General features: G+C 39.9%; 1 protein-coding gene across 2 annotated transcripts; it reads right to left on the bottom strand.

Annotated features, from left to right (window-relative positions):
• Positions 1-696: 696 nt before the first annotated feature.
• Positions 697-17,515, bottom strand: il6st (interleukin 6 cytokine family signal transduce). Of its 2 annotated transcripts, none has more exons than XM_055060670.1 (16): positions 17,361-17,515; positions 16,995-17,085; positions 12,718-13,023; positions 11,452-11,596; positions 10,659-10,813; positions 10,412-10,572; positions 9,948-10,110; positions 9,047-9,120; positions 8,345-8,585; positions 6,910-7,080; positions 5,732-5,833; positions 4,160-4,303; positions 3,934-4,077; positions 3,294-3,390; positions 2,939-3,020; positions 697-2,731 (listed from the first exon to the last, which is right to left on the bottom strand). In XM_055060670.1, exons 2-16 carry the CDS (start codon positions 17,062-17,064, stop codon positions 2,132-2,134), a joined length of 2,655 nt encoding a protein of 884 aa, XP_054916645.1. In that variant the 5' UTR covers positions 17,065-17,085; positions 17,361-17,515; the 3' UTR covers positions 697-2,131. The 2 variants fall into 2 exon arrangements, with proteins under 2 accessions (XP_054916645.1, XP_054916646.1); XM_055060671.1 differs by having other exon boundaries at positions 10,418-10,572; positions 17,361-17,513.
• Positions 17,516-18,695: the final 1,180 nt, after the last annotated feature.

Here is an 18,695-nt window from a genome sequence, read left to right as displayed (position 1 = left end):
GTCCCCTGCCGCACCACCTTCTCCACAGAGTACAGGCTCAGTCCCACCTCAGACCCTGCATTCTAAATGAGCTAATTCAGTAAACTTAGTGGTGCCCCACTCCCCAACACACACCAGCAGGACAGCACAATGGACACAATTAACTAGTGCAACATATACAACACCTTAGCAGACCCCAAAAAGATGCCTCCCTTCTCAGACAGTACATCCTGTTCTTGACCTCCTTCTTGACCTGGAGGGAGCAGATGACACAAGTCACCAAACCCTTTGGGTCAAGACTGTAGGACTGTGGCTAATTCTCATTCATCCTCTTCAACTTTATTTTTCTTTGTTGAACAGTTACAGTAAAGAAATTCTCTAATTGCTGACCCATTGTTGCCAATATACATTTTTATATATGGCAGAAACCTAAATATTAACCTAAATCCAAACTGTTCATTATAATCAGTTAGAAATTATACAGTTTTCATTGAAGGAAAAAAATCTTCCATTCTACTTTGAATAGCTTACAAGTCACTCTTATTCCTCCCCCTTAAAAAAAAAAGCTGAAAAAATACTTACCAAGAAAGGTGACTGCATTTTTGCAGACAATTTAGTGTCAGGCCAATTTGACACAAAACGTCTTAATTAAGAAAAAAGGTTAAATGTCTATCAAGAAGTCACTTGAGCTGTAATAACCAACAGACCACATGTAGCTCACATTTTTAATGCATCTCAAAGAAACTTTATTGTTAAACAGTATAGGTTAACTTTGAACAAGGATAACTTGGTTACATTCAAGTGCAGCATATATAACAAAGCTAAAAAAAAGACATAATGTAATAAATGATAATGCATAGCAATGCACATCCCATTGCTATAGAGCTGAATGCACAGAACAAGAAGAGGAAGGACAAACCCAAACTGAACTTCCATCCCATAGAGCCAAACTCTTCACCAGGTTCAGCTAAATGTAACCTCAACATGTCAATGTGTAAAGCATGTCTTAATCCATGATTGAACTGAGAAAAATGAAAGAACTAGATTGGAGCTAAACTGAATTGGAAATTAACTAAACTAGTTCATTGAAAGAATATGTTGTCAATTGTTGTTATATAGAGAAAGTGAACTGAAATGAACACAGGATGAACTATGTAGAGCCAGAATTGAGGTAAAAGAAAAAATAGTACAGTAATAGGTATAAAGCAGAAGTGGAGACATATGTCCACTCAGCACTTTTCTATAAGCAACAAACAGTTGGACCACAAATAGAATGTTTTAGAGCTCCAAAAAACAGTAGTTCTGTTTCTAATACAATATCAGAGTAACACATCTCCACTCTAACTGCAGTTGTGTGATAAACAAGCACCATCTTCTTTCTGTGATATATTTGTCAGTTTCATATCACCTAATATCATGTTTGTTTCCAGAAGCACACTCTGCCCTGTGGAGCCTCCATTTGAGTTCTGGTGCTATATACAGGCTGCAGACCACTTTCTCAGCAGTCTGTTCTCAAGAACAGGTTTCAGTTCCTCTGGAGATCAGCCTGTAGCTCAGAACAAGCTGACTGTAAAGAAAGTTTCTCTTCCATCTTCCTGTGGTCCTGCTATAGAATATGACTAATTATCTGCAAACATGCTGATGACAGTGTGTTTTGTCTAATAAGGGCTCACACATTTTGAAAGAAATGTTGAGACTACTTACTAAGGAGGCAGACCTGACAGTGAGCCTCCATCTTTCCACAGGTCACATGTTTGATATGTGGGACAGCCTTGCTGTGGTCAAACTAAACACAGTTAAATCAGTTTTCAGATTGAGTTAGTTAATTGCTACGCTACCAGACAACTTTAACTCTCAGCAGAAAATATTTGACAAAATCTTCCTCCATTAATGTTCAGAGAAGACAGATTCAGTCTGAATGTCTTGGCAGTTAGAACTCAAAGCTTGCAGGTCCATCAGTCTGGTGAGGAACAGCAAGGTATACTCTGACTTCCAAGCATTGCTGCAATAGGCCGTCATTCACATGACACTTTACAAAGAATTATACAGCTGCACATGTGAACATGCGTTGAAGTGGAAATGAGTGAGACAATTTTAAAATCATTGTGTCAAAGGCTTAAAATAAAATAAAGCGATACAATGAGACATGTTCTTACTGCGGTCTATAACCTCCCAACTGTGGCATGTAGCTGGACACTGCTGCTGACTCTGTGTCAGCAGACAGGCTGTCTGGCTTGGTGGTCAGCTCAGTGTCCTCTCTGAGGGGACAGAAGTCATGCTGCTCCACCCCCAGCAGCCTGAAGTCATCAGACTCCATGTTGTTCTGGTTCTCTGCACCAGTAAATAGTGACGGCCTGGGAGGAGGCTGGACCTGTCTGCATCCCTCCTGCAGCGACACGTCTGGGTGCTCCTCTGAGTCCAGCAGAGGCTGCGTGGACTCGGACCGTGAAAAGATGGAATGCTGCGAATGGGAGCTGGGTGTCTGGCCCTTGTAACCACTGGATGCCACAACAGAGGAGTACTGAACGGTGCTGGCAGTGGAGTCAGCGAGGTCAGGGCCCTCATCGCTGTCGGAAACGCTCTGTCGCGGCGAGGACATGCAAGAGGAGCCGCCAATCCCGCTGCTGTGCTCCTCAGACAGGTATTTGCCCTTCTTCAGAGACAGACTGGTCTTGTCCTCTTCAAAGCCAAGCTTTACCTCACACACCCCAATATCAAGCACAGACACACAGTTCTCCATTGGAGTCTCGTCCTGAAGAGGAACAAAAGGTCACTGTTACATCTCAGACCAAAAGAATTTCACCCCAATACAAAATTCAAGGCTTTGTCAGGCCTATATTAAATGTAAATACAAAAGTTCACTATGAATTTAAAACCTTATCCTGACACCAAGAGTCAGAGCTTTCATATGGAACCCACAGAAAAAGAGAGAGACAGGGGGGAAGTACTGCAGGTTTACCTTCAGAGGATAATCAGGGGACCAGTTCCCAATGGTGCTCTCTCCAGGGTTGGGAATCTGAGGCCAGAAGTTCTCCTTTAATCTGAAGGAAAGAGAACTCTGATATTACACAGCTATCAGTCAGAAACTAACAAGAAACACAAATCACGTCTCTAACACAAGACCTTAACGGAGTCTAAGCTGGCCTAACTACAGAGCAGAAACTGGAACAGCCAGCCTCACCTTCACTGAGCTTTTTTAGAGCAACTTTACAGCACGAATGCTCTTCATAAACTACGTATTGAGATGCTGACACACTATGAAGAACTATATCTTGTACAGAAAAGAAGGAGAGAGACAGGAAAGTTCCACCTACACATCCTTCTTCAGAAAGCACAGCAAGAGAGCCATGAGAACAAGGAACAGGAAGCCCAGGCTGACTCCCACCACGATGCCCTCAATCGTTCCTGGAGCTGACAGGAAGACAGCACAACAGATCAGCAACACTTCACATCGCCACCAAGTTTTCCTTAATTTATTAATCCTGACAAGTTATTAATACCAAATTGTTTTTTTTTTTTTTGTTGTTGTTCTGCATCAAAAAAATATATAAACATAGTTTAGATGAAAGACTCGACCACAGGATTCTGCTTCCTTTGGCCTTCCAAAAAGCAAAACTCTGGCTTGTGAACCAGTCCTAACCATAGCTGGTACACAGGGGATGGGTTGGACATGTCTGTCCTGATGGACTGGTGACCTGTCCATTTCTCAGAAAGTCAACACCACTTTTTATTTTCCATCATCAATCATTTCTTGCTCCTCCTTCAGTGCAGCTTAAAAGCAGAACTTTGTACAGACACACTCATCTCTTCCCAAGTGCTTTGCAGTTTATCTAGTTGCCTTCAACATCTTTCTTCCTTTGCTCACAGTCTGCTGCTATAATTTTATTAAGGCTTTGAATGAATATGTCCTGTTTGTTTAGCTGATGTGAAGCAGCTGCCTGCAGACAGACTCACCGTATCTCAATGTGGTGAATGAGTGAGGGATGCTGTTTTTTGAGCCTGCCACGGTTGAAGCGCTGATCCAGACTTCATACTTGGTGTTGCCCAGCAGGTTAGTCAGAGTGTAAGAGGTTTTGTTAACTGGAACAGGAATCGATTCTGAACAGAACCAAACAAGTTAGGCTGACTGCTGAGAAGACAGTGAAAAAAAAAGAGCCAGTTCTGACAGGTAGGAACGTACTCGGGGCCTCGTTCTCCTTTCTGTAGGATATGTTGTAGTTTGTGATGAAGCCCCGCCTCTTGTCCAGTGGAATCTCATCCCACACCAGCCGAGCATTATCGTATGCTGGGTAGCTTTTGTTAATAGTAGGGCCCTGTTCTGGAGCTGTAACCCAAGCAGAAACATTATTAGAGCTGATCACACCAGACTGGATCCAAGTCAGGTAAACAACGAACCACCGCTACCCAAATCTCTTCAGAAACTTCCCTAATTGTAATAGAACCAGAACCACAGGAGTATTACATGCACATCTGCAACTTAGTGGTGAGTGTGCTGGCCAAATAACAGGCTTCCCGATTTAAGATAATAAAAAATATGACTGCAGAGAATTAATTAGTTGTTTTCCTATCATTGCTTTTATTGTTACGTCAATATTAACACAAAATATCATGATCAAATTTGAAGTCCCTGTTGCTGCCAGGAAGGTGCTCTGGTCAATTGAGACCAAAATTAAATATTTTGGTTTAAGTGCAAAACATGTGAGAAATGACTGAACACATCTCTGAAAGAAGCAGAGAACAGCAATATACTGTGGGGATGTTTCTGTTCAGAAGGGTCTGGGTTAGCAGTTTTCTGGACAGGCACTGATCTTTACAAAGCCTGACCTGGCCATTCCAATTTTGGCCAATACTGATATTTTTGTCTGAAATGTTGTTAAATATAGCAAGACAGTTGCTAAGTTGGTAACAATTGTTAATTGCAAACTGCAGCGGCAGTCTGGGCCGGTCCACCAGCCCAGTCTGGTGGGCTGGTCTGTCAGTCAAAGCTCTCTCTGCAAAGTTGCAGAGGACAGTGGTTGATTTTTAGATCTTTGCTGAGGTAGATGAAATTAGTGGATAAGATCGGCTTCATGTGTAAGTATCAGCTGATCACCCATCTACCAAAATTAAGGAAATCTGGGGCCAATTTATCTGTGCACCCATAATCTGGGTGGCTGGGCCCTATAGAGTGAAGCAAGTTTAACCAGCAGAGGTATCCTAGTCATCCAGGTTAAAACGTGATGACAGTCTGCAAGTGATCTGATGATGAACAGAACGTACAGATGCAACATGTAGTCATTTGGAGAGTAGGATGTGCGGTGGGCTTATCATAAGGAAGTCATTTTAGCACAGGAAGATGGTCACTAACCATCTAAAGCAGTCTGACAGTAATCAGTCTTTTAGGTAGATCAGGACCAACTCTGCTGAGAAAATATCTAACTAACAAAGCACAGCAGTGTAACTCAGTGAGGAGAACCATTTTCTCAGGACACATTTTTGGTGACAACTCCAGGTAAGAAGTGAAGCGACTTTACAAAACTGAAAACCATGGTAAGGTATGATGGGAAGATGGATAGAACTGAATACAAAGCACAGCTGGAGGAAAAGTTGTAGAGGCTAGAGAAGACCTGAACACCCAACCAGAGCTCTTCACACTAACATATCAATACCAAATGCAGAGTGCAGGATTCCCCCAAGTAAATGAAGGTAAACAGATGAAAAAAATAATACATGGAAGAAAGCGAGAACTAGAGCATCATCCAGTTCGTCTTACCTCCTTGCTCCAGATAGGCTTCTTTATGAACCAGCTTCCTGATATTTCCAGACTGAATGACATAAACTGACACATTGTAGCGAACAAACTTCTCAAGGCTCCCTGGAGTTCACATCAGAAAACAAAATAAACATTTTGATCAAATAAAGATGAATAGCTGCAGATTATAATGATGACATAGAATTATTGTTGCATTACCCCACCAAACTCTGCTCACAGAGCTGAATGAGGCGTGGACATATGGAAGTCCATCCATAGCGAGGAACATTTTAACACAGCTCAGAAACATAAAGAAACTTTCTGAAAACATGAAGGGGATTCTGCTTTTTAAAAATATGACCTGTTCAAAATGACAAGTGCAGCCTTCAATCACAACTTAATATTTAGTTATATATAATCCATTTTTATACAGGAAAAAATCTCAACTCATTGGCTCATTTACAAGCGAGACCAAACACAAAAAATATAAAACAGTTGAGATTTAGCAGCACTTAAGAGCATCCCAGCCAGCGGTTGTGTTGGGATTTTTTGTTGTCCTTCATTTTGACTGATGGCATCAAAAATTTCTGTCATATTTTACTTTCATCTGTACATTTTTAAATGATACTGACATAGACTGTTTAGTTGCATTTAATTGTTGTGTGGTTTGACTAACATTCAACAAGTTGAAAGGAGAATACTGATTCCATCAGACAGATGAACACATCTAGCTTTTTCTCTGGAGTAACAAAAACACTGAGTATTTGTCACTGGAGAGTGACAAAAACTCTGCAGTGAGCTCAGGAACTTCCCTAATTGTAATAAAACCAGAACCACAGGAGTATATACACATATAGCACATATAATACGTGTTATATGTGTATTTGGTCACATATAACACATGAAATTAAACTACTCCGCTTATGAGCGCTTCACCTGCTGTGATCTGAACGTAACCCAACTGATTAACTTCAGATACCTTAGGCTGAATTAAGCTGGAGACCTTATTTTATTTAAGAATTTACTGATTTCATTTTTAGAGAATCTTTTGAGTAAACAGTGTTACTTTTCCAATTTCTTACTTTTGTTTAATATCTACCAGCTCCATTTTTACTCAATCAGGTAACGGCCTTCTCCTTTATTTGGACTATCAATATATCAACAACAAAAAAATAAAATGGTCAAAAGCGGAATATAACCTTTAATTGCAGTCCTTGTGGTGGTCTTGTTTTCTCTCTGCCAGTCTGTTTTTCCATGCCTTGCCCACTCAACTACATATTCAGTTACAGCGGTGTTATTTGGCCGCTTCCATTCCACAAACATCTGACCCTCCTGGGTCCACACTTTCAACTCTGCCATCATTGGTCGTTCTGAAAGAGAAACACACACACTGTTAGCAAAACATAGACCAAACCAAATCACATACACCAACCAAAGGGCTAATTGAATGTCTTTTTCTTTGAACATTTGTAACAATAACAATCCTCCAGTCACCTCTACAGAACAATATTTATGCTTTCAAAAATTTTGCTCAACATTATATGTTAGAGAAGCAGGACTCAAGATTCTGTAAAGCTCTGATCAGCTCATTCTGATCTTAGTCAAATCTGAATTGTCTTTTAAGAACTATATATCATAAGAAAATCTAAGAGCCATAGGAATATTTTCAGGCTTCCAGCATTGAGCAGACAGTAAGAAAGATAGGAGAAAAAGTGACGCTACACCCTATGACACAGAGAGCTACTAGGATTAGAAGAATGTAAGTAGAAATGTTTTCCAGTCACATTAATGTGACCGTCAATGTCAGTCTGTCAATGTAAGCCTGTAAATGGCGGCCTGTTTATGTACAGGCTTGAGTTCAGTTATGTGTCAGAGCACCTATCTAAGAGCACCTATCTAAAACTGTTGGGTGCAGCAGTAACAGCAGTCAGGCTGGAGTCCTGCTAGTGACACACCACATCCAGATTTTCTTTAAGCATTTTACAGCAGCAACTACATTATTATGTTTATGGTGGTCTCGGTCTCTCTCCACTGGTCTTGGACTTGATTTGGTCTCAGATTAAGTGGCTTTGACTATAACACAAGGAGGTCATTTAGTATGTCGTATTTAGGTATTGAAAACGATTGGATTTCTGAGTTTCCAACTGGCCAGTCGCTGCTCAGGGTTGGTTGAATTGAAGAATGAACCAATCCTCAACTACTGTCGTGGTGCATCTCTGACATATGTGCAAGCATGCTAACATGCTGATTAAAAAGTGGCCTTTTTGCTACCATCTCTTGCTATGATGTCAAAAGATTTATGTTCAGACAGTTACAATGAAACAACAGCAGAGCTGAAATCTTTTCAACCTCATCAGACTTTTTAATTACTCTGGTTCTTTAACTTACCAAATATGCATAATGGCAAGAGTACAGCGGCACTGTGTTTTCTACTGTACCTCACCAGTGCACATGTGCATAAAGGCATTAGTTGTATTTCTTTTTCTGTACTGCAGTACTAATCAGGCTCTGGGTTTATTCTGCTGATACTGACTATGCACGTGTATGCTAGCTTTAGTGTTCATCTTCACTGAATATTCAACATGAAGCGTCCATATGCACTTGCTGCTATGTTTCATTGAAAGAGACACATACCAGATGATCTGACAGGGATGCCCAAACACGCCTCTGGAGAAGTCCCCTTGGAATTGTTGGCATTCACACACACTTTTACAAGCTGTTTATCAGCCAAGGAAATGTTCTTAAGCAGAGTGACTCTGCTCTCACTGGAGTTCTGGTTCTGGTCGGCCAGGATGATCTCCTGCTTCAAACGTCCATTCTTGGTGTAGGAAATTAAGCCGAATGACGTTATCCTTCCATTGGCATGCTTGGGATCCTGAAAGTCAAAGTCATATACACACACATGATGAAAAAGCAGTTTCCATCAGTGGGAGAATGTTCAGCGTAGACTGAGCTGTTCATCCCCTGCACACCAGATGAGTCATTCTGCTGTCAACAAAAATGGCTGCATCCTTAAAACGCCATTTTGTTCCACATTTCCAAAGTTTAAACTCAAACTGCTGTTCAGAAGTAATAATGAAATCAGTGTAGTCCAATGCCCTCCTCAATCGCCGGATCTCAACCCAAATAAATTTCTCAGACACCTGTTTGAATCTAGACCAGAACCAATGAAGCCAAAACCGAGCAAATGAGTGTTCAGACCAATGTACATGTAAGCAAGTTGGACCCAATGACATGTCTACTGAATGAATATAAGCTGATGTTTTCCAATCTGGTAATGTTTGATTTGGACATTTTTTATTAAACTGTTTTGTTTACAACATTATGAAACTTTACCTTACAAATGATCTGTACTTCTTCACGATGGTCACCCCCAGACAACTGCCACAAATCTGGTTTACTTCTAGGTCCTAAATCAGAGGTAGAAAAAACAGGAAGCATCACATCATGGGAGATATGTGATGGGAGATATGTGCAGGCTTATTGTATCATTAGCAGATGGACCATTTGGGCTTTTTGAGCCCATGATAATTGATCATTGAGAAGGAAAGAAAAACAATTTACTATGCATATACACATATGCACACATGCATACACATACACATTAAATCTGATTAATAGGAGTTGCTTTGAATTAATCATAATTAATTAACTGAGGTAATAAATTAGTTCTAAATGTTTAATGAGAAATTAATAAAAACACAATACAGCTTCTTAAATAGTCAGAACTGTTGCTTCAATTGTAAAAGCTACATGTAAACAACAGTAAAATAATTTCTGTTGTTTACAGAAATTGTGCTCCTGTGATGGAGGAGAGGTGAACAGAAGAGAGAGTGAAACTGTTTCCAGGAATACCTTTGTAAAAAAATGGAAGCCCCATAGAAAAGAAAATGAAAGAAGAAAAAGTGGAAGAAATTGGCAGAAACAGTGAATGAAATTGCGTTCAAACCGAAGGTGATGTCCAAAAAGTACAGAAGCCTGTTCACACTCTGATGGTAATAAGCTAATAGATAGAGGCCAGAGCTGCCCTGAGGTACACCGAGCCACTGGGCCCTCTGACCACCACAAGCGGAGGCGGATAGAACGGGGATTGAGCCAGCAACCTGTCGATTACAGGACGAACTCCTACAACCGTCGCAACCAACGTCCCCATTTGTGCCAAGTCGGGCACAAACAGGATCTAACATCTAACTCCATATTTGTGTCAACAGTCAAAGTATGAAACAATAACACTTACGATCCTCTGGTGTTGTCTTAGTTTCATTGGCACTCCAGTTGCTCCAGTAACCCAAGTTCCCCTCTCGATTTCTGCAGCGCATCTGAATGACATAAGCGCTGTATGGCTGAAGATTCTGCAGTCTGAAGGAAGTTATGACCTTCTCGGTGTCTCCAAGAGGTATCTGTAAAACAGAAACCCCAGTGTCAATTTAGATAAACTCAATATCAATATTAACAATAAACCAAGAACCAGATAAACCAAAAATTGATTTATCTGAGTGGATTTTTATTCAAAATATGTTATTTAAGAATCAGTGAGCCAGAGGGTGAAGAGCTGCCATTTGGTCCAACATGCATCAGTTGGGATTAAACAGAACTGTCTCAAAGGCAGCAGAACTTCTGCTAAAAATATAAAATATTCAGCATTTCAACCAGAATGGGCTCAGAAACATTTTTGATCCATAAAGTGCTTAGATCACATACACTTACATAGCTCCAGGTATGGGATCCACTTTGGCAGTATCGAATTTGATAAGTCAGTTTTATTCGTGCATCATGAATAGGATGCTGCCATTTGATTAAAAGGGAGTTAGGGAAAGGCTCCTCTGGAATTGCAGTCACTTTGGATGGAGGATCTGTTTTCACTGGAACACAGAAACACAAGAGTCCATTTCAGAATACGACAAAAATAAAAACCTTCAAAAATGAAGATGGTCAAACATTTACTTACCAAACTCATTGGCTTCCTGTTTCAGATGCTCAGACTCCACCGTTCCCAGTAAATTACTAGCCACCACCCAAACATCCAGTGACATATAATGGGGGAAGAATCCCAAATTCACCGTGGCTGTGTTGAGGAATGTTGTGCTGCTGTATGTGGCTGTCCTGGAGACATTTTTTAGAAAGCATTTTAGAAAACTTAGAATATAAAATAAGTTGTACTGCAGAACATGTTCAGTTCCTGACCTCTTTCACTCTCACTTACTCGCAATTCTTCCCAAAAGCATGAAATATGAAATCATGATGAAATACTGAGATCAAAATGTCCAAAAGCAACTTCCTCCCACAATCCAGGTGTACTAGAGCAATGACTTTGCAGCCTGATGGAGCATGGTGGGGCATGGTGGGGAATAATGGAACGTGGTGGGATATGGTAGGGTATAATGGTGCATGGTGGGATATGGTGGATTATGATGGCGCTGGTGGAGCATGATGGAGCATGGTAGCATAGTGGGCTATGACAGGGTATTATGGAGCATGGTGGGGTATGATGGATAATGATGCTGGCTGTTGTGAATTAGCTATGATGCTGGGATTAAGTTGCCTTGATCTGTTTCTTCTATCTGTCCTTATCAAATACAGTAAAGTAAACATAAAACATGCAGAACATATTCAGATCATCATTAGATCATCTGCACACAGATAAAAAGAAACATTCAAAACCTTGTTATTCTCCAAAACAAACAATTATGCTACCAGATGTAATGAACAATGATGGCAGGCAGCATCAGTGCAAGACTCACTCATATTGCACCATCACTGTGTAGTTTGTTTTGACGTCTTCAGTCTGACCACCAACCACGTCCCACTTGCAGATTAAATTACTGGAAACAAGTTTTGACTCCTGCTCTGCCACACAGGACAGGTTCTCCACCCTCCGAGGTGGATCTGGTGTTGAGCCAAGAAGAGAGACCTTAGATTAGGAACCAACAATAGTTCACCTTGTTTGTAGTCAGAAAAACAGAACTACAAATTAGGACTGCACAGTATTAGAAAAGGAGGAAATGTTGTGATAATCACATGATCAATTTGGGCTCCAAGTTAAATTGGAACAGATATTAATCAAGTATCTGCAGAGTAAATGTAGTGTATGTTTCCCTGATCGGTTCGATGTTGTTGAGGGGCTGCTCAACAACAGCCCCTCAACAAGCTCTTAATGCTGGAGAGATGTTTTTATCTGAGAAATCTGAAAAAGACCGTGGGAGAGATGGACACTAATAATGAACTCATCAATGCTACGAACAAATCTGTAGTTGCATTCATCTGCCATGGTTGTATTGAGGAATGTTGTGTTGTTTCTATATGCAGCAAAACGTATAGAAGCTGCTGGTGTTCTGACTAAAACCAGGAAGTTAGAGAACATCACCCAGTTCTATGTCTCTAAGTCACTGAGAAAATGACTCAGTGGAAGTCCTAATTTAAAATACTTAGTATTTTAAAGTTTATAAATCACTGATTGGCTTGGCACCACAATTTATTAAATATTATTATATTGGCAACAAATAACCTGCCTTACCTTGGTGTGTTCTCAGTCATGAAACAAAAATATTAATAACATTTCACAGGCAGTCTGTCCTATTACTGTAGGAAAACTGGTAGTTTTTTGTTTGGAAAAATGTTTTTTAATAAAGAACCAACTTTATATCAGTTCCTTATTTGGCTTCATCGACATGTCAATCCTGCATAAAACAAATGTCACTAATATACTACAGCCACAGAGACTGTGACCATTACACAATGAAATTGGTAGCTATCATTATTGCAACCTATGTTTTTTTACATGCATATTGCTTACAGTGATATTGTGACAATAAATGTGCACCCCTATACTGTCAACCATTAGCTGCCCCACAACTACACACACATTGATTAGTCATCAAATTAAGAGAAAATTTGATTACCAAATCAAGTTTGGTAATCAAATTTTCTTTGATTAAAAAAGCTTGACCCCTTTCCATGTTGGATTAAAAAACATGGGACAGGTTTCATGTTGAGCAGAGTAAACTTACAGGCTTTCTTCAGGTAGATCCCATGAATAAATTTGCTTTTATTCAGAGAAACGTAGGGAGAGTTTTTCTTGCAGATACAGAAAAGCCACTCAGATTCTTCACCACTGATGACGATGGTCACAGCTAGTGCTGATTCATTGATCTTGATGTAGTTTTTTTCAGGTACAACGGATGATTCTGATAGATTCCAGTAGAGATTGTCGGCAGTGACTTCAACTGTGTTGACGATCACGCATGTAGCCGTGAAGTTAGTACCGATCTCCACCACTGGAACATGAGGAGCAGTCACCAGATGGGTGCTAAATTCTGCAGAAGGAAGAAAAAAAAAACATTGAAACCATGGTCAATACGTGACTGCCTCTGAGGTCATTTCTGAACTGTAAGCTTGTCAGTTCTACAGCGCAATGTCTTTTCAGAAAAATAAAACAAAATGTTTCTCCAAATGACTTTTGAAAACCTAAAAAGCATAACTACAGCAGTCTGTTGGTAAGAACTGCCAGTCACATGGCTGAAGGCTGATGTTAGCTGGGTCAGATGAGCAAAGTTTAAGCAAAATACGTCAATCTTTTACTTCTGCTCAGATAATAAAAAACTAAATATTGGCTTCTCACAAAATATTACTATCATATCATAGAAAGGAAAGATACGTTTTAATACAGAAAGTAGCCATGTCCATGAACAGCACAGCATCTGTATTCAGCCTTTTTGCATAAATTATTGCATCAATGCAGTGTAGTATGGAAGTGATCAGCCAATGGCTCCCTTACAGTGGAGCAGAGCCCAGGCTGTTTTCAATAATATTCTAGTTTTCTTAGAAACTTTCTAACTTTATAAATGTTCTTATATTTTGGCCTTCATAAATTGAAAGTCATATTTAGCAAACTCAATTTCTGATGACATACTAAGTTGCTGGATCACATCTGAAGGGAGGCCAGCACAAGATTCTAATATAGTAATCTTCCAAGCCCAATGCCAAGGTTTTACAATAAAATAATCCACTTGTTTTCATCTACAAATAAAACTATAACAATTCTTATTAGTACTGCTTAAACAATATATTGATCATATCAGATACAATAATGTCATTGAAAAGGTTTCCTTTTTTGATTAGACATAGTCACAATCATACAATATATGCATGCTAAATTTATCAGTATATCTAGAATAAATCAGCTTAATGTGCACAACATGACTGTTTTTATGTTCTGTTAAAAAAATAATTATTGGCACAAGCTGATAATAGCTGGATATTTAGCTGGGCTCCAAGCTCTAGTTGCCAACCTGCATTCGGTACACTAACTGTGTGTGCATTAAAGCTACAATACATCAAATAGCATTTGTCATCATGATATCAACATCACTGCAGTTACTTGCACTAATAGAATCATAATCGATACTGTTATAGCAATGTTCAGCAATAGTGCTGCAAATACATGTTTTCCTCATGTCATACAATCCTAATATTTACAACATGTCATTTCAGAAAAATGCTGATGTGATATATTTTTTAGACGCCTCCCAAATAATTTGTAAACCCACTTCTGCTATTCAACTCAACTTAATCCGAGTCTAAAATTAGAAGAAAAGCAGAAAAGGGAGTCAGTTTAAAACAGGCAAAGCTGTGCTCATGTATATGGACATGTATGGATGCATGTAGAGTACATTTAAAGTGTGAATCAAACGTAAACTGGAGGTGTACTTTTATTTTGAAAGGAGGTTGTAAAAGAGGGCGACATAATGCCTCGTGCCATTGCGCACGTCGATATCGAGTGAGGACTGGCTTTACTGTCATTTCCCAAGAGGTGGTTCACTTTACCACAGTGACAGACGGGTTCTGGTGCTGACTGTCAGCTTCTATCTAACACTTCTGATCATGCTGACTCTACTATCGGAGCATTAATAATATCATACCTGTTAAGTCTCCCATTTTGGTCGGGAAACCATCATTTTTTACCCCCCTTTCCCGCTGTGCTTCCGTGTCATTATTTTATATTGTGTCCCCTCCACCTTCTGCTTTGTTACAGGGATCCAATCAGAAACTAAGATTTTAAGTTAACTTACGTTGCAATCAAACTTTCTCACACAGACCACTATTCATTCTTACGTTCACCATCAAACCCTCTTAACATTTACTAGTGTTCCCATTCCTATATTCTGTCATTCATTCTTACGTTTGACAGCACGAGAGTTTGATAAGTTTGTAAGTTTTGGGCCATGGAGCCTCTCAAAAACTTCTAACACAAACAGCAATCACAGCACTCTTACTTCAGAGAATCAGAGTGAGTTCAGACCAGGACCAAAAAGCAGAGAAGACTCTCTGGAAACAGCTGCTCATTAAAATCTCGGTTTATTAAAATCTCTGTACACAATACAGCTTCTGACAAATGTTTGTGTTTTTACAAATATTGGCCAGAGTGTGGGTTACCATGCTGTTCCCTGAGACTCAAAGGTAAGATAGAGAAAAGACTGTCTGACTATCAAGCAAGCAGTGTAGTCATAACCACCAGAAAACTCTTTATGACTGCAACTGTTAGAGCAAACAACATCAGCCATTTTTAAACTTATCCAAAAGAACTATAGTAACTGTGAGCTGACACGTTATTTTCCTATCATTATATATGTGGAGTCAGGCATGTGCTAGGGGTGGAAGGGTCTTCAGCACCAGCCCCTTCCGTCTTTGATGCCCCAAGTGCCATTTGTTGAGAACTTTTTTTACTTTTATTTTCTTAGGTGTATCTGGAAGCCTCCCCGTGTCCTGTCAACAATAATATTAAAGTAACAATAACAATTAAGCTTAAATGGATCTGGTTGCCCTCAATCAAACAATGACTATGAACTGATTCTCATCCTTGATGAGCTTCTGCCTCTTTATCCTCTGTTGTCAGAACACCGGACTGGAACTGGGTCTTACAACTATCAAATGATGGACAAAACCCTAGTCCGGTATTGAAGTTTAAAAAAACATTTTTATTTACTTCAGTTATAGTCCTTGTGGTAGTGGACTCCTCCCCAAACACAGAAATGGTTCGGCCACAGAGAAAACTCTGAGTCTGAGTTCATCAGACTCCCCAGAGCCCGGTAGAGCCTGCCTTCGGCTCACTCTTCACGCCGTCTTCAGCTAACGTTACTACAAGATGTGTCATATCTGGAGGAAAGCAACTGTGAATAGAAGTTACTGCAGAGCCTCAACTGCTAAAAAAAGATTCGGTCCAGAGCATTTGCAGCTTATAAAATATTCCATAATAAGTAGAAAATACTGTACGAACTATTTAGACCACAACATAAAAGCCAGACTTGTGACAATTTAATGAAACAAGGTGTCCCAAAATTGATACGTGAACATGTGAAACTTCAATTAAAGTTTTGATTCCATTGTTCAAAAAATGAAATTATCTTTTCCCTGATAAACATAGGAATATTTGTAATTTTAACTAAACTTTAGTTATTTGATATGTCCGTAATATTTTTGCATGACTGACAACAATCCAAGGAAAGGCAGGTTATCTGTTGCCTGTAGGCAACAATAATACATTGTGGTGCCAAGCCCTTCAGTGATTTATAAACTAACAGTATTTTAAAGTCTATTCTCTGAGTGGAAGGACTTAGAACTGGGTGATGTTCTCCGACTTCCTGGTTTCAGTCAGAACACCAGCAGCAGTGTTCTGGATCAGCTGAAGCTGACCCATGAGAGTTGCAGTAATCAATGTAACTAAAGATTAACGCCTGGATGAGTTTCTCTAGATCTAGTTAAGAAGGACAAGATCACAAGAATGTAATTTCTCTCACAACTTTACAGATTTAAATCTCTCAGAGGTGCTGATAACTAACTATGTGTAGTTATGAAGGGTGATAACTACACATAGAAAAACTGTGTAGTTATATCATGGAGGTTAACCAGTCAGATATTAAGGATTTATTTAGGAAGACGGTAGCAAATCCGAATAGATTCTATAGAATAGATTAAAACAGCTCTCCAGCATTATGAGCAACAGCAACAACATTCCCATCAGGGAAACATACACTACATTTACTCTGCATTAACAAGATAACAATCAGAAAGTGATTTAATTCCATATTAAATTCTTGACTAATATCTATTCTTATGTAGGTTGTGGTGATGTTTTAAGATCTTTTTGTATGTGACCTTTTTAACTACAAACTTTTCTGAACGGCTCTGTTTTGAGAGTGAAAAGCTGCGCCGTCCTCTTCCTGGAAGATAATATTCCCAGGAAACCGGGAGGCTGGCAGCGGAGGTGAACTGGAGAAACGAAACTGACCGTGTTTAGCATGGAGCACTGAGGCGACGAAAGCCAGTCCAAACAGCTGGAGCACCATGGAAGACATCATGACGACAGCTGCAAGAAAAAACTACCAGGAAAATACAGAAAAAAAGATCACAAATTTTAGTTCCCATAGTAGCATAGAGGATCATAGTTTAGGAGCTGACGCCTGACTTGCTGTGTGAAATACCGAGTCTAAAGCATTTTCTTCTATATGAATACAGATATCACGATAATGCTAGTTTTTATAGCATCGTATAAGATCGCGAGAGCTACTCAGCACATGTTTCGCTTATCGAGCTTAACGCTGTCCTTTCCGTTAACTCGACAGTTATGTTCAGGCAGAAAGAACATCCAACTTACCCCCGCTGCTAAACAGGAGCTTCAGAAATTGACCAGTTAAGAAAAAACATGCCCTCTTTGTAGCCACCCTGTTTGTCACGACCTTCCAATTCTTCTACTTTAGCCCCGCCCACTTCCCGTAAGGAACAGGCTGTGTCGTAATAATGCCGTTAGGCTGCAGGTTCTGTACGGTCCTAATGCCTTAACGACATCAGAGCGGGGGGCGCTAGACTTCTGTAGAACTGCGAAACAGACCTGCTGGGAAATACTGCCACATCATTGGCCCAAATAACTGTCTGTCAAACACGCTCAACAAATGAAAACCCAGTACTTTCTCTGCGCCGTTTGTGTTTTGGGGCTCTGCACCATTTACACACCGGCATAGCAAGCTGCGAGCATGTTGCAGCTCCTCCGATGGACAATTTTGATGGGTCCGTGGTTAAAATAAACATATAAAATATTTTTATGCTTACATCGATCAATAGATAATAACGATCATAAATCATTTGACTCATTATATCAAAACACAAATTCCCGAAGGCAGGGTGCTGAATAATATAAAAATACTGTCAAAAGGTGAGGGCATGATGAACTTGTGGATCTGACAGATTGCCACACATGTAAGATGCTGAAAGTCCTTCCATTTAGAGGGAGATGTCCTTTACCGGCGACGACTTCTAGCTTGGTGTCACACCGGCTGACTGTTATGGAAGAAACCTACAGCGACTTTCCGGTATGTCCCCGCCTCTCATTTACAGGAACATTATGCAAATATTAGTCGCTGATTTAACATTATGTGCGAGACAACTTCAATAAGATGTTCCAAAAGAAAAGAAGGGCTGAAATAAAACACAAGATGAAAAAAATGACTTGAATCTGTGAAATTTTATATTGTAGTGATCAGTGCGTCGGCTTGGGTGAAAACCTCATACCTGTTAAGTGTCCTTTTGTGGCAAACACATTTTTCTTAATGGTGTAAATTTTTGTATGTGCTTCACTACTTTTAAGTTCTTCATCTTACTGCTTATTCACTTATTACTTTAGTTTTGGTTTATATCTTCATGGCATGCGTTTTAAGGTATTGTAGCCTCTTACAGTTAAGAATACCTTTTCCAGTAGGCTAATGGAACCCTTAAGTGAAGCCGTCTATAAGAAGGACCAAGCAGACTGTATCTCTTGAGGAAGATAAGATTCTTCAAGGTATGCACCAAGATGCTGCAGCTCTTTTATCAGGCTGTTGTTGAGAGCATCATCTCTTCTGCCATCATCTGTTGGGGAAGCAGCATCAGAACCAGGGCCCTAAAAAGGCTCCACAACCTGATGAAAAAGGCTGGTTCTGTTCTGGGGACAACTGTG

The sequence above is a fragment of the Poeciliopsis prolifica genome, unplaced genomic scaffold, assembly GCF_027474105.1.
Source record: "Poeciliopsis prolifica strain line A6 unplaced genomic scaffold, Auburn_PproV2 SCAFFOLD061, whole genome shotgun sequence".
NCBI classification, from domain to species: Eukaryota; Metazoa; Chordata; class Actinopteri; order Cyprinodontiformes; family Poeciliidae; genus Poeciliopsis; species Poeciliopsis prolifica.
The sequence above is the reverse complement of the archived record's forward strand: the minus strand, read 5'-3'. Positions and strand labels throughout refer to the sequence as shown.